A 22381-nucleotide genomic window follows, 5' to 3' on the forward strand; every position below is an offset into this window, starting at 1 on the left:
GGACCCGCATATAGGCCTCCCGCTGTTTCCCGAGTGGGTGCGACGGGACACGTGAGTTACCGAAAGGCTCGAGCAATAAAACTCGCCGCCCGTTTTATCGTTTGCTTTACAATGGGTTTGGGTGGGCTCCACAGTTTGGTACCGATCACCAAAACGGTAAGTTTGCGGGTAAATAATTTGACGGCTGGAAAATACTATTCGTGTTATAGCTTCCCACCTCGCAGTAGCGCCACGAGAGCCACGCTTTAAATTCTTGGTCGGTAAAAATGCTGTTTGCTGTTGTCCTCAAATTTGGATAAATTCCAGGCGATCTGCTTAATCTACAGAGGCCCCGAGCGACTGACCCAAAAGAGAGCCAATTGGCTAGCGCATCGAATAAGTTATCAGACCTGATTGGGGTTCTTTTTCTGGGTCTTCTTTTAGGGTGGAAATATTATATTACGCATTAAGTGAAGGATCTAAAATACGTACAAAGATACGTCGATCCGTAAGCGTATAAATATACCACGGCGGCGGCGGCGTAGAACCGGTCCCATAACCTAAATGGAAGAGTCCTTTCTCTATTCCTCCACCTCCCCGGCTTCTCTCCCACCGTCACCGCACTAAACCCCTCGAAGCTTCGATTTTTCGCCTCTATTTCGCCTCTTTTTCCTCGCCATCGCCTTCTCGGCCTCTCTCGCCCCTCCATTGCGTTGTTCCCATGGCGACATCGGGCTACGATGGGAGAATCGGGGGGAAATTACGGCGACGGCCATTCCGCAGGGCCGCCGCAACGCCCTACGACCGCCCCCCCAGCGCCGCCCGTGGCCTCACGACCACGGTGCCGGAGCCCGGGGGCGACGGGTGGCTGGCGAAGCTCGTCGATCCGGCGTCACGATTCATCTCGAGCAGCGCGTCCCGGCTCTTCTCGTCCGTTTTCCGCAAGCGGCTCACCGCGCCGCCGGCCGATGAAACTCCAGGTTTGGTGGTCGTAGCTTTGCTTTCTTGGATTCTTGGGGCTATGCGTTTTTCTTGTTCGGGTTGTTCTCGGACGACGGTTTTTGGACTGACGCCTAGGGTTTTGATTGTGGGTATTTTTTGTTTAGATTCGATAATGTTGGGAGGAAAGTAGTGTAGTTTTCATTAGTTGCAAAACAAAACTCAGTTCATCTATTCGAGTGATAGGTTTTCGACAATCTGTTAGTTGGCGAGCAACTAAAATCAAGTTGGATCATTGACGCTAATTGAACATGGTAGATAGTCTGAATCCACGTCTTCGATCTCCGACCATGTGAATATGCACTCGTTGCATTGTCGCTCGCAAGCAGTTACAGCTTCCGTTTTCTTATTTTTCTTCTCACGGCATCAGTTAATTTTTCTTTGTGTAATCCATTTAATTTTTATTTTACCTGGAATATTTCATTTCATGGTTGTATTTGCTTATGAATGATTTATCTTCTCTTTTGAATGCAGTGCATGTTTTATTTTCAAGAAGAGGTTTTTTTATCTTTTTCTTTCTCCAAATATGGCACTTTCAGAACTGTTATATATGACTCCTTTTGTTGAGTTCTTATGAGTTATGTGGATATCACATTCTTGATCACGCTTTAAACTTGCTTTGATCTTTGACTTTGTGACTATCCTTTTCATTGTATCCTCTGATCCCTTGTATTGGCTATAACTTGCTTCCTTTACCTTCTTGATAAAGTTTATAATCCTATTACGAGGTGCTCTTCCGCTTTTAATTCTAAATTTTGTTGCTCAAAAGCACGTTATCTTCTTTTAACAATACATACTTCAGTGCTCTACCATGGTTGCTTTTCTGAAGAGAGCATTCACCTTTCTGATTGAAAGGTTCTTCAAATTACAGGGTCTTGTTTTTAATAGATATTTTGAGATCCTGGATCAGATTCATTACAGGATGCTCCTTTACACCTTTAAGTCTACTCATACATTGTCTTTTTATAATTTACCTGCTGATCAGTTTGTTCACTTATGCAAGGGTCTATCCTGATTTTAATTTCCACATTTTTTTTTGGCAATGTTAAGTCAGTGAATCATAATAATGGTAACATATGAGAATGTGATATTGCCTATATCTCATTGTAAGATTTTGAGTGCATCTAGAAAGCGGAATATTATGTGCATGTGTAAAACGGAAGGGTCTACAGTATGACTATGATGTTGTTATATTCCGTGTGTTAGCTAGCCGTTTACTTGAACAAGTGCATTGGTAGTGATCTAGTTTGGATGCAAATGATCAGATCATAAGTTGTGATAATAATTGAGGTATTAATTGCTGCGTTTATGCTACCTCATACATTGCGAGGCACATAACTTGATGTGCACCACTGTTCCATGCTTTACCATGCTTATGTGAGGCACATGCGTGGGTTTTAGTTACATGTAAGGCATCTTGCATACACTGGTGCTACTGTGATGTGGAGCTATATCCTTTTGGTTGCAACTTTCTTGCTTTGATTGGAGCTATATCCTTTTGGTTCAAATATTTTGATATGATACTATTGGATGAACGATTTTAAGATTGTTTCAATAAATTAGCACAGTAAATTATATAGTTTGGACAGATACTTTCTATGTATGTGTTTTTAAGACTGTTTTATATTTTATTTACTGTAATTTTCCCTTGGAAGAAAGTGTCACTGTTTTATTTTCTATCGGTCACTTTGCTTGGCCATGAGTCTTTTTTTTTTTTTTGCTGCTTGTGATGGTTTTTTCAGTTGTTAGATTTAACAAATTCATCTCTTTTTTATTATTCGGATACATCTATTATTTACAGTAGTGCTAAAGTGTTCTTTTTTTCTTCGTCTAACTGGATTTATTTGATCGTGCAAATATTTAATAGAAATTTATCCTTTTGAACTAAATAACAATATGTTTTACCTATGATATTTTATGTGCAGGAGAAAACTTACAATCTAGAGAAATCGCTGAAGCATCTTCTGATGTAAGCAACAGTAAACATCATGCTTGATAGACATTTAGTTTCTAGGGTTCTTATGACATAAACATTTAGATGATATTGCTTTTGTGTTTACAGTGTGAATTACTTTTACTATTGGACCTGAAGGATCTACTTTATCACACGACCCCAACTTTTCTGATTTCTGATTCTCAATGAATACTTGAGTTTTATCCCCATGCTCTACTATCATTATGCAAATGTTGGGCTTGTGAAAAGTTTTTGTTCTTTTCACCAAGGTGCTCTTTTCGTTTTTCTTTTTTGTTAATGATATGATTGTGAATTTTTGTGTAAATAAAAAACTTGCATGGTTGATCAGATTGGGACTTGAAGAATCATAACCACAACACAATATGAAGCACATTGCAACATATTCTTAATGACATCTGTGGTGAATCCCTGTATGCCACAACCATGTCAGTGGTTTCACTAGGACCCCTGATCCACCATAATGAATCTTTTTGGATAATTATCTGCTGACCACTATCTATATGTTAGATATTTGTCTTGTTCTTTGATTATCTATTTTAAAATAGAGGGAAATGGGCCTCATTTATTTTTGAGTCTTCTAATAAGTTATAACTACTACTAGCATCCACATGCTAGTTATATATATGCATGAAATTATGTTTACATACAAGTATCATGCATACTACATGCTAATGTAAAATTATTATTCTTCTATGCTTTTAAAGTCACTGAATCATTGTTTCCTTTTGTTATTGCACCCTTGGATATGGTTTTGAATTTTGATACAGTTCTTGTTTGCATATCAGTACAACATATATATATGTTGGTTACATGTCTAACTGAGAGCATGACCATCAACATCCATGCTTTCGTCTTATTTCATGGTTTTCTGAATTGTTATGCAGGAAATGTCAGCTGACTTACAGGAAAATAAAGCTGACAGTGGAAACAATGCAACAAATAATTTTGACAGCAATATGTTTTTGGAGTTCGAACAACTTCTGGAGCACAAAACTTTCACAAGGAAAGTATTTGATTTCCGATGCTGCACATCTACTTCAAGTCTGTTTTTTGTTTATCATCAGTAATGCATCAAAATGTCTATGGCTTGTAGGTGCACTCTGTGTATTTCTTACGCTCAGAAGTATTAGATATTTTCCACTTCTGCTCGTAGGAAAATGATTGTTCTAGCCCGTGTTTTTTGAGTTGATGCAGTTCATATCTGATTAGATCAAGGGGTCTGAACTGTTCACAATATTGAGATTGGAGCTTCAAGGTTCTTGAGCTTTACAGACCCATCATTTTGTTGTTGTCAGCCTCCTTAATGGGACAATACATCCCATGTTTTATTTTATTTTTTACGACCTGTGCATGCATCTTAAGTGATGTTTTCTATTCCTTCTACTCAATCTGCTGCCTGAAGTTTATTTCTTCGCGCAAGTTGAGCCATTCTTCCATTTTTATGTAGTCTTATGAAAGCCTGATAGTTTTCTCTTGTATGATTTAAAGAATTATCCAACCTTCAGTTTTGGCTTCTTAAATCTTATTGAGTGCCTGTTACAAATATTTTCTCCAATGACTCAATTTTAATGTGTTCTATTTATTACAGGGCTCAGTTTGAGCATTTGATGGAGATATTGCGCTCAAGAACTATGGATTCAGATATGTCAAAACCTGCAGTTGATAATGACAAAGTGGACGAAACAACTGTTCCGCTACCTGAAAAAGAAATAGAAAGCTCCATACCACATGAGGATCGCAGAACCCCTCCAGATACTCTAGCCGTATGGAAACTGTTATCTCTCAGTATTGCATTTTCAGCCTGTTTAATTCTGTGAAATTTTTTGCATGGATAGTGAATGTTTTGCATTATGTATTCATGAAAGTGACATCAATCCATCATCACAATTTGTTTTTACCTTTATCCCCCTGTACTTGAAGCATGGGGTTCATGAAATAGTAGTTGCAGAATCTTATGCCTTTGTTCCTCAAATAATTTTTTGATGTACATGTTGTCATTTTTCCTCTTGGGATGTTTGATTTTTCGTCAATGATGTTTAACCTGACAGCAGTACCTCTACCTAACATGGTGACATTTTACAGATTCCTGATGCTTCACCAGTGGAACTTGCAAAAGCATATATGGGTTCGAGGGTTTCAACAGTACCCCCTCTGGCTCTAAGTTGGCGAAGCCATCTCTTTCATGAATATAAAAAAGTTCCAACTAGCTTAACATCTGCTACAAAACCATTTGACCTGAAAGGTCCAAGATCTGTTCGATTTTCTGGATCTACTGTAATTCCCGAAAGTGGCTATCTGACACCAAGATCTTCTGGTAGATCGACAATGTATAGAATGACCTGCTCTCCCTATATTAAGGTCAGTGATGTAGTTGGTGACGTTCACATAATGTGGCTGAAAATAGTGGCAATATTTATACCTATGTATGACAATTTCTATTCCTAAATTTTTAGGGATGATTTTCTTATCATAGCAAGTTAATTATGTTGTCATTTCAGGGCGAGCGATCTTCCAAAGATGACAGTGTTGGATCTTTGTCACACCGGACACCAGAAAGCACCAGGCAATTAGGGGGTAGACAGGTGGTTTCTTTGCTCTATTCTCGTAACACCATAACACCTTGTTATGGTGTATTCTATTCTGTTAGCTTTTCAAATAATTTTGTCTTATCGCTTATTCTTCTAGATTAAGATTTGTGTAGGGTACTCTTTAATGAAACATTTAATCTTTGGGCAGATTTGAATACACAGCCGGATCTCTCCTTGTCCAATTCTTGGATCTGAATTAGACTTAAGCTATAAAAGCTAAAGCCGTTGCCACCATTGCTCCAAAAATAGGTGTTGAGTGTTACAACTAATTTCAATTATAAAACATGAAATAAGTAATCATTCTACTAATAAGAAACAGTAACCCTACCCAAATAAAAATTTCACTTTGTCCACTTGAAGATTAGGCTCATGTAGTATTTATAATACAAGAGTATAAGAAAGTCATAGAGTAAGATAACTGCCAGTAAATAATTTTCTGACTTTTACTAGTTGTATCAATCAAGTATATTAATCTGAGGAAATTAACAATCTATTGACATTGGTTTAAGTAAATTTTGTTATTATTAAGATGTAGGCCAGTATGTTGGTTCAAGCAAATTTATTGATATATAAGATGTAGTCCATTATCATTTGTGTAAATTGTTAGAAATGCTATAAATGCAAGTAGATTTCTGAGGAAATTAACTCGTCTTTTTTTTAGAGTTTTTTTATTTTGCATTTGGCAAGATTATATTGAGCAGTGATACAATTCATAACAAAATTTTAATTGCTTCTATTATTTCCTTGTTTTAATTAACTATATCTGACTATATGACACACTTGTCTAGCTTATTAGATAGTAATTTTATTTGAAATAATAGTACGAAAAGCTGAATATAATTGAGTAGTATCGAAAATAATTGTCGACTACACAATGATGATGTAGCCTGTAGAAAATTGGCATCAGTGTTTTTAAAAACGCTAGGTGCCAAGGTACCAAAACGCTCGAGGCATTAGGCGCTCGCTTAGGTGCCCACTTGAATGAAGCGAGACGCACTAAAATATTCAAATATATAAAATATATAATTGATAAATATGATTATATAAATAAAAATATGATATTAAATTAAAAAATCTAAAATACCAAGTCACATTATCCATCTTCTAATAACAAAAATGTCAACAAATTGAAAACAATAAAACTTTACATCAAATTCAATCCTCATCAGAGTCAACACAGTATTTTGAAACTTATCATTTTTCTCTTCCTCTTGTCTATAAATTAGCACAATAGATTATATAGCAGACCACCTGTGCTTGAGGCTTTTGCACTCAATTTTGTCTTCATCTTCTGTCTTGTATATGTCTGTAATTCTCTAACAACCGAGGATCTTGTCACATCTCCCTATGTCAAGCTGTCATCTTTAAATAAAAGCTCTTCTTTGACATCTTGCAAGTTCGCACCCATTTCCCCCATTAATCACTCATTTGAATCATCAATGTCTTGTAATGACATTGGATCAATATTATTTCGTAAATAATGACGAGTCTTCAATGCTTGATTATACTTTATATAAACTAGATCATGTAATTGTTGACGCTGTAACAAATTTTCTCTTTTTGTGAATATGTTATGTCGTATGAATTAAAAATATATTAATATATCTATCTAAAAAAGAATAGATTAATTAAAACGAAAATATTCTGCGATCCCTATATGCTCAAAGACACTATAGTTTCGCTCACAATCCACAACGCTATAAGTCAAACTAATAATTTTGATAGTTAATTGTTATAAGTTCAGGATGAAATTTTCAAATAGACTTCATCATTCGGTTGCAAAATTTAATTTTATTATTGACCATAAAATTGACTTCACAAGCATAATTCCTAAATAACAATTGACTATAAAATTGATTATACTCCTATGTTTTCTGTTGGTCCAAACATCTGACATAATAGAGCTACCATGCTTTACCCATGATTCTTTGGTGGTCCTTTAATAAGTTATTTGTGTAATCCAACTTTTTTTTCGATAATGAAACTTGTAACTCATAATAATAACTTGAAGGTTTTAATCCTCCACCATATATTCAAATAGCTTCAATTATCTCTTTAAAACTTTCTAAACAACAAGTATTAATGGGAAGTTCGACTTGATAGAAGAAACGAGCAATGTGCTGAATCGTTCTTCCCTTTATTTTCTTATCATAAGCATCACCTATATTTGTTTGTCTTAATTTTGTTCCTGCTTGACCTTATTGTTTTTATGATCCTTGATACATATATAAGTCTATCAATCCTCTTTTACCCAAGGTTCGATATACCGTACCGTACCGACGTTTCGACGTTTGCTTAGTAGGGTACAGAACGGTATACCGAGCGGTATATATATATATATATATAAGCGCCTCAGTGATGTCGTCGAGCCTTTTTCTAAAATATTTTATAAATAAATATATATATTTTTTATTTTATTATTATTATTCGTTCCGCCCGGTAGTGAGCGGTCCGCGTATCGGTATACCGTCGGACCGGTACGTACCGCCCGTATCGGGCGGTATTATTCGGTATTGCTTACCTTGCTTTTACCCTTATTAACAAGTATGACTTCTTTTCCTTTTTTGTCATGTATTTTTTTCTCACTAGCATTGGCATTTTTTGAATAATTTTCTTTTTCATCATCTCTAATATGTTGAACATCATCCTTGGGTAAAATCCCATATTTACATCATGTGGACACTTTGTGCATGCTGATGCGTTCTTGAAGTTCCCTACTTGATGTAGTTTTGCATGGAAAATGCCACATCTAGTAGTCTTGTCACGGAAGATGCAAGTAACTACATTAGGATCCTTTAGATAATTGTATTTCCAAGCACGATCCTTTTTTGAATTTTTTGATGAATCTTGTGAATTGTTTTGTACACTTGCCATTAATACTAAAACCCTAATAACAGTTCTAAATAAATAGAGATTAATAGTGCTAAATAAGGATTAATAACAATTCTAAATAATGATTAATAGTGCTAAATAAGGATTAGTATTTCTAAATAGGAATTAGTTCTAAATAGGTCAATAGTTCTAAGGATTAATATCGGTTTTAGTTTATTATATGGTAACAATAGTTAACACTTAACAGTAGTTTTAATATCAGTTAAAGATTAACAATCCACTATTAATAGTATTTAATCCACTGTTAATAGTAATCATAACTGTAGAGGGGGAGAAAAGGAGTCACCGATGATGGAACGTGGGGAAGGAGGGCGGCGGTGATGGAGGAACCTTTAGATGACAACAACTACGGAGGAAGTCGTAGACGACGGCAACAGCGACGGAGAAAGTTGCAAATGGCGATAGTGGTGGTGGAGGAAGTTGCAGATGCCGACGTTGTGGGTGGAGGAAACTTCATATGTCTATGTCGGTGGTGAAGTAGTGGTTTGTCCCTTGACGGTGGAAGGAGATGCGCACGGAAGTAGCGACGCAAGGAACTACGCATGAAAACTACAACAGCAGGACCTTCGGACCCGTCCGTTTGTGGTAGAGGAAGTGTCGGACTTGTGTGTCAGCTGCGGATACAGTGGCTGCCCATGAAGGCAGTGACGGGACCAAAGGTGAGTCGGGGTGGCGAAGTACTTAGGGTTTACTATTTTGCTATGTTGGTTCAATAGAACCAACTAAGTTACTGTTTAATAGAACTCAGGTTGATCATCTAGTTCGGTTGCTTGCCTTCAACTGGGTGCTCGCCCGAGGCGCCTAGCGCCAGGGTTCAGGTGGTGCATCACTGGATTCAGGGTGAGGTGCTCGGGCCTCGCCTCGCATGAGCGCCTAGGCAAGTGCTCGGGTGCCATTTTAAAACATTGATTGGCATGTACTTTTGTAACCATAGTGATTGCTTAACCTCTGTTTCTAGGGATTGCACTCGACATGCAATTTCCTTGGGTAGGGTTGTTCTCATCACTTGCAGTGTTCCCATTCTGTGCATTCTGTATGGCATTGATGTCATATGAGGAGCAAGCAACATTGTGCCATAAATTTGCCTTGCTGCATAAGTGCATATATTTTGCCTTGTGCATTTGTTGGGCTTCAAATGCACTGTGTTGCATAGGCATGACACTGATTTTGTCCCTTGCAACTGAGTGCATAAGTTCTATGTTTGCACCACATGTTAAGTTTGTATGGTCATACTCTTCACAGAAGTAATTCTTGAATAAAGACTTTGTATCAGTCCCCTCTCGGTCTAGTATGGTATACTGCAGCATATATTGGAAAAATAGATGGTTATCTGAATTCTGAAATATGTATCATTATGCTTTAGTACAATGTGGTCTATCACATGGAAATGCACATTCAGGCTAGCTGCATTATGCGTTAGTCTTTTCATGGTTTGGCACAATGCATGGCACTTTAGTTATTTGAAATCCTTCTGTCTGACCAATGGAACTTGGTCTTATTTTACTGTAGGTTTTCAAACGACGAAGTTTGGTATTGGAAAGTGATCTTGGACCTTTTCTCCCTATACGTAGTATTCGTCAAAAGTTGACTGTGAAGCCTTCTTCAAAGGTGATGCATTCAGTCCTTCCTGGAAATCTTCATCATAGTCCCTCGACCCCATTTAAGAGGGATGTTCAAGATGATTTATCAGTGATTCAAAAGCCTATTTGGTCGGATGGACATGAAAAAAGTGGAGACAACAGGATTTCTAACAACATTGTTACTACTGTTTCACCTCAGTCAAGTGAGATGGAAAAGAAAATATTGCAGCAGTTAGATAAGCTAGTGCCTTCACCAAAGGAAAAAACATCTAAGCTAAAGTCTAATACTCTGGATGAATCACCTGATAATGTGATGCATGCATCCTCGGGTCAGACACTCAGGAATGAGGAAATGTACTCCACCAAAAGCAAATTTGTTCAAGGCAATAATTTGGATTCTTTCAGGGGTTCCCTTATGCCAGATTTCAGGAATTCTTTATCTTATAAACAAGAGACAGCCACGTTCCCTCAGGAGAATTGCTCCTCAGTGTCAATTTCAGGAGTCAAATTAATGTCTGAAGCCAATGATATGTGTGATGGTGTTATATCTGTCACAGCTGCTATGTGTGACAAGGCTGCTGCAGAGGCCATGATCTCAGATTCTGTCGTTGTTTCTCAACATCAGAAGCTAGCTTTTCAGTCTGCTGCACTTAAGGTGTGGAAGCTCTTCTTTTATTGTTATTTGAAAATGTTCCATCTAACTAGAAAAATCTGATTTAAGTTATATGTCAATAGTGCCCTATTGACATATCCATTTTATGTGGCTTAGCCTTTTCAAGCATGTTAAAGTATTTGTCTTTACTTTGTTGTCAAGGATACACAAGATGTGAGTAATACATATACTTCGATGGATGCTTCATGTCCATTGAAGGACAAAGATGAGATGAAGATAACAGATAAAGCTGTCCGACCTTCAATAATAAGAACTAATTTTTCTTCCTCAATGACATCCACAAGCTTATCCTCATCTTCTTCCGACTTCTCCAAGGCAGCTCATCTGAAGCTTTCTGTTGATTCGATTGCTGAGAGTGGCAAGGGTTTCACTTTTCCTTTTGCTACTGCTCCCAGTACTTCTCAAATACCTCCAACACCTACTATGCCAAGTTCATTAGTAAAAAAGTCAGCGATGCAAAAAGGACAAATAGATGCACCCTTGTTTAGCTTTGGCTCCAAGGACTCTAATAGAGCAGATTTTTCATCAACCACAACCATGAGGAGTTTTAGTGCCACTTCTGGTCCAGGAAATGACATAAGGTTAGCTCTAACTGTTTGTATTGGCCATTTTTTTTCTCATTACCAATACTATCATCTACTCAAAGTTTGAGTCCTTTTTAATCTAATTAGTGTCCGAAAACCTCTTTTGTTTCATTGTGTGTGAGAAGCTGCTTTCTTCTGGTTTGACGCTACTAATACATCTTGGTAAATTACATGTATAACTATTTTGAGGAGGCTTTTCTTCTTAGAGGGGTTTAATATTTAGCACTCTTGTTTCAGCTGTAATATTTCTTTATGCATGATATTGATAAAAACTCTCTAGGTTTCTGAGTGAGCTTTTATTGGCAATCATATATGGAATCAAATGAGAACTTATCAACATGATACAGTGAAAACAGAGGTTTATAAACTTAGTAACAACACTGATTACTTCATTATGAGGACATTCAGAAGATTCTCATATAGGACTTAATCCAGTTGAAGCTAGGTTAAGAACCCTTGAGTGCTATATGATTTCTAAGTGTAATCTTTTCAAGAAATATATTTATTTTCAAGAGAAACAGACTGATCATGCCTCAGATATAATTTCTTGTGACAGCTTTATGCAGTTTCATCTTTTGGTACTAAAATTTTGATACATCGCTACACATGACACCCATGGTTGTATATGTAGATGCATATATATTATTATGTTTAAATACCATTCAAATTTTAGCATATTTGCTCACCTACTCTTTTAGGTATGTATAATATCTTTAATAACCTTGCAATACAAATTTATTTTTTACATTTACAGCACTAAGATTTATGTAGATGTGGAGTCTGTTATCATCTATGAAAGAAAAGGTTAAGTACTTGATCACATTTCAGGAGCCAAATATGTATGTCCTTCATACAACATATGAAATTAGTCTAGAATATCTCTTTTGATGGTGTATGTCCTAGTTATGTCTTGCAATGAGCTAGTTTCTTTATATGATGAACGTATTAGACTTGAAGCCACATTCTAGTTTTCACCTAGGCTTTTGGCCTAATGAATGTTTTGAGTTCCACTGATATCCAGATAATTGTGCTGCTATTGTTTATGCTGCAGCAATGCCACAGCATCAGCAATGGTAAAAGATTCTGATGCAGATAAACACGAAGGTCAGATATCCATAAATCTGTCAAAATCAGTTGGAGTTGATAATTCTGCAGATGAATCAACATCAAATATCCCTGTCGTATATTCTTTTGGTTCCTCCCACAGTGAATTCATGCCTAATGGATCATTAAATTTGCCTTCTGCATCTTCTGCTGTTTCAGTCATGGCATATTCTGGAAGCACTGGTAGCATGATTTTCTCTACGGTCACTGCTGTCTCTGCCAGTTCCTTCAGTACATTTGTTTCGTCTGAATCACCACCACTTTCCACTGTTCCCTCACTCCAGTTTGGGTCAACAGCCTTACTGGTTTCTCCCACTTCAGTTTCTCAACCATTAGATAAATCTACTGCAACAGATTTTGAAGGAATGCATAGCAAGGTACCACCATTCAACACAAACACTGCCAATCCAGGTACAAGTGCAAATTTCATGTTTGGAGGCAGCTTTTCCTCTGCAACAAACACTGGCTCTATTCTGGCAACGTCAACTGTTTCAAGAATCGGAAGCAGTTTTATTGCTCCTGCTGCATCAACTCTATTTTCAGTGTCTGCTGGCAGCCAATCTGCTCTTGCACCAGCATCAACATTTTCTGGTGCAAGCAACAGCACATTCAAGTTTGCTTCAGCACAATCTAATGATTCAAGCCCATCGGTTGTGGACAACAATACCAGGGGCGTTGCTGGAAGTGTTGGCACTCAGTCAACTCAGGGTGGAAGTGGAATCTCACAAATTTCTGAGAGTTCATCAAGTCTGTTTGGGCCCTTCTGTTCATCTCCGACTTTTGGGTTGAATGTTTTGTCCTCGTCCAGTTTAGGCAGCTCACAGTTTGGGGCAGCAACTACAGGTTTCGATCTATTGAGTTCAAGTTATTTGTTTTCTTCTTCAGTAGGTGCTAATTCTTCCTGCCTCAGTGCCACATCTTCCTCTGCACTGGCACCAGCCCCTAGTTTGTTTGGTTCCACCTTCCAATCATCAATATCATCTGCTTTTGGTACTTCTTTTGGTTCAAATGCATCTTATTCATCTACAGGACTTGCATTTGGAGTCTCAGGTTCTGGTGGTTCACCGTTTGTGTTTAGTTCATTGTCAGCACCAGCATTTTCTACAAATTCTGCTGGTGGTAGTAGTTCATCAAACTTATATGGACAGCCTGTATTTGGCTCATCAAGCCCAGCCACTGCTTTTAGTTCTGGGACTCCTAGAAACGATCAGATGAATGTTGTGGATAGCATGGTTGAAGATAGTGCCAAGTCAGCAGGCAGTTTGGTTCCACAATTTGGCCAACCAAGTACTTCATCCAGTATAACAGTATTTGGTACTCCAGTGACTCAGCCAACTTCTTCCCCATTCTTTCAGTTTGGTAGTCATCAGCAGCCCACTCTTCCTCAAAGTTCCCCCTTTCAGGCATCTGGTAGTCTTGTTGAACAACTTCCTCAAGGAGGAAGCTTTTCTTTGGGTAGTGGTGGTGGCGACAAGTCTGGGCGGAAAATTGTGAAAGTCAGACGGGATAGGCTACGAAAAAAATAGCACATATGCCCCCGTAGAGAAATCTAGCTGCGTATGCAGATATAATTAAAGTTGTGCATTGCTGCCGAAGAAATTCATGTTTACTCTATCATGGCAGGACATTTGGAGGCAAGAAGCAAGTCTTTTATGCTTCAGCCATTGCTGAATGCCATATTGAAGTAAGCTTGCCTTCACGCCATATACCTGTTGGCTTCATTTCTACAATTTTGGTCTACTTGTATTGATCAATGGCACTGAGATATGCTTTCTCTGTGTTGGTATGTACCTCACTATTGTAACATAGAACTCACTATATTTCTTTTTGTATAATTGGTTCCGTGAAGAGGGTTGTCCCACATTAGTATCATGCAATTTGTCAGAGTTCATTCTTTTTTTTTCATCAAAGCAAAAAACATCTTACCTTTTTTTTTTCTCACTTATGCATAATAGGACATGGATGGATCAGACATGAGAAAGGATTGATTGTAATTAGGTATTGAATGTGAGATTTGCTGTTAATTAGGTAGTCGAATGTGTTATAAGTTCATAAGTGGTGGTTAGAAAAAAATCTTGGTTGTTGGTATGAAATAGTTGAAGACAGATTTGCTGTATGTTGTACCAACAATAGCAGACATGAGCCTCTAAAAACCTGTAGAATATTATGCATATGACTTGTGGACAGGCAGAATTTTCTCCATTGATCATTTGAAACTGTATGATTCCTACTTGTTGCTGTCCAGGTGATTGTGTGGCAACAGTTTGCTCCACCCATAGCATGTGGATTACTCGATTGCTGATCTATGTGCAAACATAATTTGATGGCACTTGTACAAATGGTCTACTAATCCATTTTAGACCACAAGAACAAATATGAGTATTGGCAACCAGGTGAGATCAGAAGGGAGTACAACTTTGTATTAAACCCCCACGGTGTTTTCAGATCACATATCATACTTTTAAGAGCACTTGCTTAGAAATGTTTTTCGCTAATGACCTGTGTTTGTTTCTCACTGTGGATCACTCGTTGGTTTTGGTCTTGTCATTTGGACCAATTGGTCTGTTTGGTGAGACTATATGCTCCTCAGTATGTCTTGAGTGGATCACTTGATGGTTTAGAACTTGCCATGGAAACTTGACACTTGATGAAGATGTTCTACAGAATGAAATGTGTTTTGTTTCTCACTGTTGATCACCTGCTGGCTATGAACTCCTTACGTAAAGCAGTGGCATTTGGACAACAATGTACTCAACTGTTCTTTCTATGCCAAGTTTGATCACTTCCAAGTGTTCATAGATCTGTAACACCTAATCAATTTGTGCTGAAACATCAATAACCACATTGGCTGGCTTGTGTATTTGCAATAATATGAATGTATGCAAGCCTTTTCATTATATGGTGTATGGATATACGTAGATGAATCAGTCTTCCCGCTAAGATGGGCACAGAATGGCTCGGCAGAGAACAAGAATGGTTCAGCAAGTGATGAAAGAGACAAATCCCTAAGGACAATCAGCTTGTTCTGTCTTGCAGTCTACTTAGAATATAATGCTCCCTTTACGAGAAGTGACGTTTCAGGCTTTTGTTGCAGAAAGATAGAAAGAGACAAACCTCTCTCTTGGTGGGGTTCATCGAAAGGAACATCAAACAAAAGAGAGAGAGAGAGAGAGAGAGAGAGAGAGAGAGAGAGACTACCATCATCATCATCATCATCGGACCCTTCTTTAAATCAAGGAAATTTAAGCTGCGAGCCTCCGAGAATTACTTCTTGTATACCGGACGAGCAAAAGAAACGAGAGCTTGGGACAAAAGAGTTGGCGGACATCCTCTCTCTCTCTCTCTCTCTCTCACTCTCTCTGGTTCTGCAACACAGAGGGCCAACCGAGGAGCAGCAGCGAGAGCGCGAGTTTCATGGTTCAGCAGGAGGGTGGGCAGTCATGGCGTCGCCCTGCCGTCGTAAACGTGTCTCCGGCATGCATGTACGACCACCACCACCACCACAACAACAACAGCCCTCCGCTGCCTGCATCCCTCGTCAGCAACCTTCCACAAAGCCATCTCGAGTCTACTCTTAACACCCATCATATCATCGTGTCATTATCGAGTCCACTGCTTCTTGTGAGTCCACAATTAACATTCATGTCTCTCCACTGTTGCTGTTAACTCGGTGTCATCATGAATCGTGCTTTCTCGTTTGAGATAGCAGATGGGGGGGCGTGGCGTCGAGGATATCCCGATGCCCACAAGCTCAACATGTCTTTGGGATCCACCAATCCATGTGCAATGGTAAGCAGGAACAGTGCGTACACACTCATCTGCTCTTGAAAGGTAAGTCTGTGGTTGGCTTTCTTTTGCAGCAGGCCTGCACCTCTGCTGCTGCTGCTGCACGCTCGAGTCAGCATCGTGTGTCATGAGGAATCCCAAGGAGAGGAGAAAGAGAAAATTCAGGGAGAGCGTGTTCTTGGCTTGATGTGAGTTACTAACCCTTCCACATGTTGACAGCGACACTTCGTCACCACCTTTCTCTCTCTCTCTCTCTCTCTCTCTCTCTCTCTCTCTCTCTCTCTCATGCATTAGCACGCCTACGAATCAATGAAGGAAGTATTTTTCTTATTTTATATGTGAATTATCATACAAAAACTTCGAAAATAAGATGAGGAAATATTCTTCTTTATACACATAAAATCTATATGCTTTTATTTTACGTTAAATTCCTACATGTTAAATATCAAAACAGTCATTCAGGCTTGGATGGATATCCGTCAAGCTTTCTTTCAGTTTGCTGCTGCATTTTGATGATAAATCTTCCATAAGATAGATTGATATGATGACATTTAGTGCATGCAGTAGAGAATGACAACACCATGGCAATAGCAGATGAGGAGTTCATCACGAGTCCAAGCCTATGAACGTAGACGAAGGACTCATAGGCTATAGCAGCTATCCAAAGCTACTCAGAAGTCAATTACCCCAGAAAACCCTAGCTGTGATTGGAATATGATCTATCTACTCAGTACAGCTTCAGCTCTATGAACATAGCCTAGAATCCGTAGGGTCCTTTTCGTGGCTCCCAAGAAGCACAATTACCTCGAAAGAGGTCAGCTAGAGAACTTATCAACATAAGTTAGATCTGTAGATTAGGTATCATCCAGATGAAAGAGAAAGAAACATGCACCTACTTGGATGGACACACAGTAACCCATCACTGCTGATGAGTTGACATGAGAGAAACTTTGCCACAGAGATAAAATTTAACTTGGTGTGGATTGGTATAGGATAGAAGATTGCCAAACTGAAAATGGAGAAAGTGCTTAGGGATTCTCTTTATTACAGTTATCCATGGCAAAGGTAGTTGAATGGACTTGATCTTGACTTGCAGAAAGAAACTTCAAGAACAGCAGCATATATATACTCACTGTTCATGTAGCCAAACCCTCAGAAGAAACTCTGACCCTTTTGACACCCTGGTGCAGCAACTGGCTCATCAAGCTTTGCTAGCTTGTTGCCATCAAAGGTCTGCCCGAAATGGATGTGAGGGAAGTGTGCCCACTGCAAGGGAAGTAGAAAGAAGCTTAGCTTCATCATGAGGAAATAAGGATTCGAAAGCTTTATGACAATGATAATAATAATAATGACTGGTTTGCATGCAAGAAAAATGTAGGATGAGGTTTCCATGATGATTTAATTCAAGTTATTTGGTTGAGAAATGTTTCGAAAAGTCATAACTAAGAAGGAAGTATTAGGAAATTCTCTTTTCATTTTCTGAAGAAAAATGAAGCATGTAAAATTGGTTTTTCATTTTCTAGACTTTCTCTACCAAACAGCATTGAAGAAGAAGTTTAAATAAAGAAAGGAAAAATACATATCAGAGAACCCAAAAAATAGTATGGAAGGTTAGATGTTGATGTGATAATTGATATAAAGGTTGCAGTGACAACAAAAGAGGGACAATTTTTTTACCTTATGAGTTTTAGATTTGGTGTAAATAAACACAAAAATATTAATTGTCATGTAGTGATATGAACAGAAGCCACTATTTTATTGAAAAATACTATGAACAAATTACATGACTGTTGCTGTTCTTGTGAAGCTTAACTTGTAAGATTAGGCCATTGCTTCAATTGGTTACATATACAAATTGCTCTGCATGACACAGGATGTAATGTTTGAAAAAAAGTTCTAATATAATGTGGTCTGTCTGATTTAGAGTAAAAATAATATTTGCTACTATCTAAAATCATTTGATAAAGAAAGCATCCAAATGTTTAGTGTTTGATCTAAACAAAGACTATCTTGCAGAACTGAGGAAGAGGGGTTTCAAAAGAAATTGACAGGTAAAAGAGAGTTAATTACACAAATCTTGAATATTTCGGTTTCTTTCGATATGTCTTTTTACAAAAGAGAGTTCAAGTATGTGTTTGGCAGGATTTAAGTTGGCATAACTATACCTTACAATTATCGACAAGTAAAATCGTCGATAACGTAGATATATTTTCACAAATATATATATATATATATATATATATATATATATATATATATCACTATGGTCATCTCAATGTGAATTTGCTATGTGGGGGTCCAAAGTACCTAATTCAAATAATTCTCTCACAACTGTGTAATGATTTTCTTTTTTTTTACTTTATACAATATTTGTATTACTTACATTCTTTGTTTCCTTCCAAAGAAAAAGAACAGAAAAAAACTTACATTCTTCGCCGCAGTGCTAAATGCTTGTTTGTGGCTAATGTGTGGATTATTAGCTTTTATCCTTTGTATTTCCTCCCTGCATATGGAAAATGACATACTTGAGAGTAAATACTACATTAGAGCTACTAAGATTTACTTATGTTCTACAGTTGCTATTGTTGGGATCAAATGTTACAGAAACAATGCACTCAAATACATAGAAAACTCACTTGATAAACTTGTTATACGCTGAAGGTAGGCGTCGTCTCTTCCCGGGAGCTAAAAAATGAAAAAGGAAAACAAATTACTAGGCTAAATGATGTTGTAATATTGTGCTCGAGTCTTGCTAATCTCTCTATCATACATGATATAGTTGAGAAAAATGTGTTGCAGCATAGTCACAATTTTGGGAATTCTAATCAAATAAGGAATACACCTTAGAACAAAAAAAATCTTTCAGCTTTTAGGGGTTGAACATCCACAAATGAAACTAATGATACACACTATTTGCTCTACTAATCACTAAAATGTATATTTGTCTTTAATGAACTAGGAAAACAACATTATCTCAATCATTTGTGCAAATCAGAAGGGATTAACTTAGAGAGGCTCGAAAGCTTACCGCGAATGGGGAGTTCTTGCTCTTGATCCTTTGGCATTGTGTACAACAAGGAAGTCATGGTGCTCTTGGAAGGTAATCCACATTCCATCCCATTTCCTTGAGATTCTATGTTGCATATCTGCAATTTTTTTCCCCGAAAAAATGATTAAGCACAAAGTTTCCTTTCTCTTCTGCACGATACTAAGTTACATATTTCTTAGAGGTAACATCTCATGTTGATATCTTCAGTAAAAGTAACCATTTGCAGCATCCAAGCAACACAACAATGTCCATATTATTCTAAGATGACATCCATTAAAGAACTTAGATGCCATTGAACACTGTGCGAATTGGCATCAAAGCCAACATATAAGCCTTCGTCGTGTTTTTGTTTCTATGGATGAAGAATAATCTTCTCGAGAACAGTATGCATGTTCGATGAAATAGATTGATTCGTACCGGAAATCCTTGAAAAGGGTTTGTTTGAATCAAAGCTCGCACATCCACAGACAGCAGATTAGAGCAATGGCCGCATCGGACTGTGACACTGGTGAACAAGCTGTTCCCGGGGACACTAACCTGCACCACATGAAATCAGAATCAATGTTAAGTGAGTTGGTTTCAGCTTGTTCTTGAGCTTGGAGAGAGAGTTGGGTTATGGTTTGAGCTGAACCAGCAGAAAGATTACGATTGATTGACCCAAAACCAAGACTGGATCTCCAAGCAAATCCAAGAAGTGTCATCACAGTGCATCTATCTGAAGAGAGAGAGAGAGAGAGAGAAGATGAATGAACCGGACATGGAAAAGGAACGAGATGAAATGGGAGTAGAACCCAACAGGAGAAGAAAGAAGAAAGACATGCATGCAGGCATATCAAGGCAAAAGCAAAAGACATCTTTCATCGCCTTTCTGCATCTTCCCGGCCTTCTCCTTCGGATTCAAAGCTACAGAAAACAAGCAGACAAGGCATTGATGACCGAGGAAAGAGACGGAAACGACATGGCCAGTACTAACCCGCTGCGGTAGCTCTCAACAAGGAAGTGGGGAGAGAGAAAAGCCACATCTTTGGTAACTGGCAAGTGATCGACAGAGTTTTGCCAAATAAGTTGTAAGAACAGTGGATTTGGGAGATACGAACAGAGCCATTTTTGGTAGGACTACCAAACAATACGATGAAATCTGCTGCATCATGGGAGAAAAGATCCAAATCTGGATGGAGAGCAAGAACAAATCCTCTCCTTACCAAAATAGTTGCATCCTGTTTCTTCTAAGCATAGAACATGTAGATTGCTATTCTCACACAGGCTCTTTTAGAAGAGATTTATGTAGTGGCTTATATCCACAGAAACATTGTCAACCAGAAAATAAATCTTTGTAGCTTTGCAATGGAAAAATTCTTCATTCATCAACTCAATCTGATACAATTAACAGATCTTTTAGACTAGGAAAGGTGGGATCGATACTGCCATGAGTATATCATCAAATTGCAAGTGAAGGATTGTTCACATGAATAAGCCCAATTATATTAGACATCATAAGAGATTGTGTCAGATCATCTGATAATACTTTGTGTAACCGTGCTCTATTAATAGAGACCAGAAGAGAGAATTTTACTGTGACTGATGCAAAGAATTCCATGACAACCATCTCAAGCAGGTCTGAACGAGATTCTATATATAAGAGATCAGTTGCCATTCTGTGCTACACATCTCATGTACTTACTACCATAATAGAGTCTTGTTGATGTTCTAATAGCTTAGCTAAGAATTAGCTCATACATCAATGGTAATCTTCATGATTTAGAACTTAGATCATATTAATAAAACTGTATAGCAAGAGAAGAGAAGATGAGAGAGGAGGGGAAGGAAAACAAAAAGTGAGACAGTACGATTGATACCGCAAGGATGGTGTTGCAGAAGTTGCAGTGGACATAACTAATGTGCTCGGGTGGTATTACTTGGGTTGATGACATTCCTGTTCGACAAAGGGCGAGGAGGGTTCTCCCTACATACGATGAAGAAGAAGAAGAAGCAAAGAGATGAGTTGAGAAGCAAAGGGGTATGGTTTGCTTATATTTGCAAGATACATGAAGGGGAAGGTTGCCTTATCTTTTTCCTCCCATTAGCTTTTACTGTTTTGTTTTCTTTTGTTTTAGCATCCTCACAGATACAAAATGATGGTGTGGGGTGGGGGCAGCAGAATGCTAGTGGTTCTGAGAAGATGGATTTGTGGGAAGTAGAGGTGGATGGGTTATGATTGAAACAATGAGTGGGCATGAGTCTTCTGCTACCTTGCTTTCCATCTCTCTCTCTCTCTCTCTCTCTCTCTCTCTCTCTCTTTTTCTCCCTCTCTCTGTATCTTAACCATGTGGAGGTGGGAAGAGACTATCAATGTAGAAAGAGAAGAGATGCCATCCTCTTTTGAGTCTCTTTTTTCATTTTGGCCAACTCTGTTTGATACTGTGAAGTTACCTAACCATTCATTCAAAGACATCAAAAAGAAAGTTGCTTTGCTTTGCCTTGTTATCATATATATATATATATATATATATATATATATATATATATATATATATAACCAAATGTCTTGTTATCATTAATTAATAAAATGTTTTTTTGGTTTTTATTAACTGTGATGAAGCTAAATAAAATGATGCATTCCTCCCATACCACAGTAAAGAATACAACAGTGGCTTGCATGATCTCAACTGCACTGTGCACTCCAATCCTCTCCAGCCAAGAAACAAAAACTGTGTACACTACCAGTCTCATCTTTGACTCATCACTTAAGATGATGGATGTTCTTAGCTGTGTTTTGCACTCTAATCCTCCTCATCAAGAAGACCTAAAAAGCTGTGTGCACACTGGTGGTTTCATCTTTGACTCCTGACTTGTGATGATGTGCACACTAATGGATGCCCTTGCTTCAAAAGAAGAGATCAGCACAAGTCCTTTCTTTCATAGAAAGGAAATTGGCATTTATGCTGCATACATCTAACATGTATGAACAAGATGCCAAGTTCTGCTACAGTTGTTCAGCTCTAAGGTGTCAATCATGGACTGTGACATCTTTTTTTGGGACCATTAGATCTGATTCAACACATGAACCTGTCTTGAGCACTCAATTTTCCAGGTACTAAGTGTGACATGACTTCTAATCTCCTTCTTGTCCTTTGAGTTCTTTGGTATTGGGAACTGTTGAAGGAGGACCAAT

The 22381-nt window shown here is 38.0% G+C and overlaps 2 protein-coding genes across 4 annotated transcripts; one reads left to right on the plus strand and one right to left on the minus strand.

Annotated features, from left to right (window-relative positions):
* The first annotated feature begins 537 nt into the window (after window positions 1-537).
* Window positions 538-14246, plus strand: LOC135586554 (nuclear pore complex protein NUP1-like). 2 transcript variants are annotated; one of them, XM_065180165.1, is made up of 10 exons: window positions 538-959; window positions 2904-2947; window positions 3838-3954; window positions 4540-4716; window positions 5036-5311; window positions 5452-5535; window positions 9943-10668; window positions 10828-11267; window positions 12322-12374; window positions 12534-14246. In XM_065180165.1, exons 1-10 carry the CDS (start codon window positions 701-703, stop codon window positions 13898-13900), a joined length of 3543 nt encoding a protein of 1180 aa, XP_065036237.1. In that variant the 5' UTR covers window positions 538-700; the 3' UTR covers window positions 13901-14246. The 2 variants fall into 2 exon arrangements, with proteins under 2 accessions (XP_065036237.1, XP_065036236.1); XM_065180164.1 differs by having other exon boundaries at window positions 12322-14246.
* A 2876-nt stretch (window positions 14247-17122) lies between these two features.
* LOC135671862 (protein YABBY 2-like) lies at window positions 17123-21272 on the minus strand. 2 transcript variants are annotated; one of them, XM_065180167.1, is made up of 6 exons: window positions 21066-21272; window positions 19627-19746; window positions 19189-19306; window positions 18797-18845; window positions 18588-18663; window positions 17123-17426 (listed from the first exon to the last, which is right to left on the minus strand). In XM_065180167.1, the coding sequence occupies exons 1-6, from the start codon at window positions 21138-21140 to the stop codon at window positions 17313-17315; spliced, it is 552 nt and encodes a 183-aa protein (XP_065036239.1). In that variant the 5' UTR covers window positions 21141-21272; the 3' UTR covers window positions 17123-17312. The 2 variants fall into 2 exon arrangements, with proteins under 2 accessions (XP_065036239.1, XP_065036238.1); XM_065180166.1 differs by having other exon boundaries at window positions 21057-21257.
* Window positions 21273-22381: the final 1109 nt, after the last annotated feature.

The sequence above is a fragment of the Musa acuminata genome, chromosome BXJ1-4, assembly GCF_036884655.1.
Source record: "Musa acuminata AAA Group cultivar baxijiao chromosome BXJ1-4, Cavendish_Baxijiao_AAA, whole genome shotgun sequence".
Taxonomy (NCBI): Eukaryota; Viridiplantae; Streptophyta; class Magnoliopsida; order Zingiberales; family Musaceae; genus Musa; species Musa acuminata.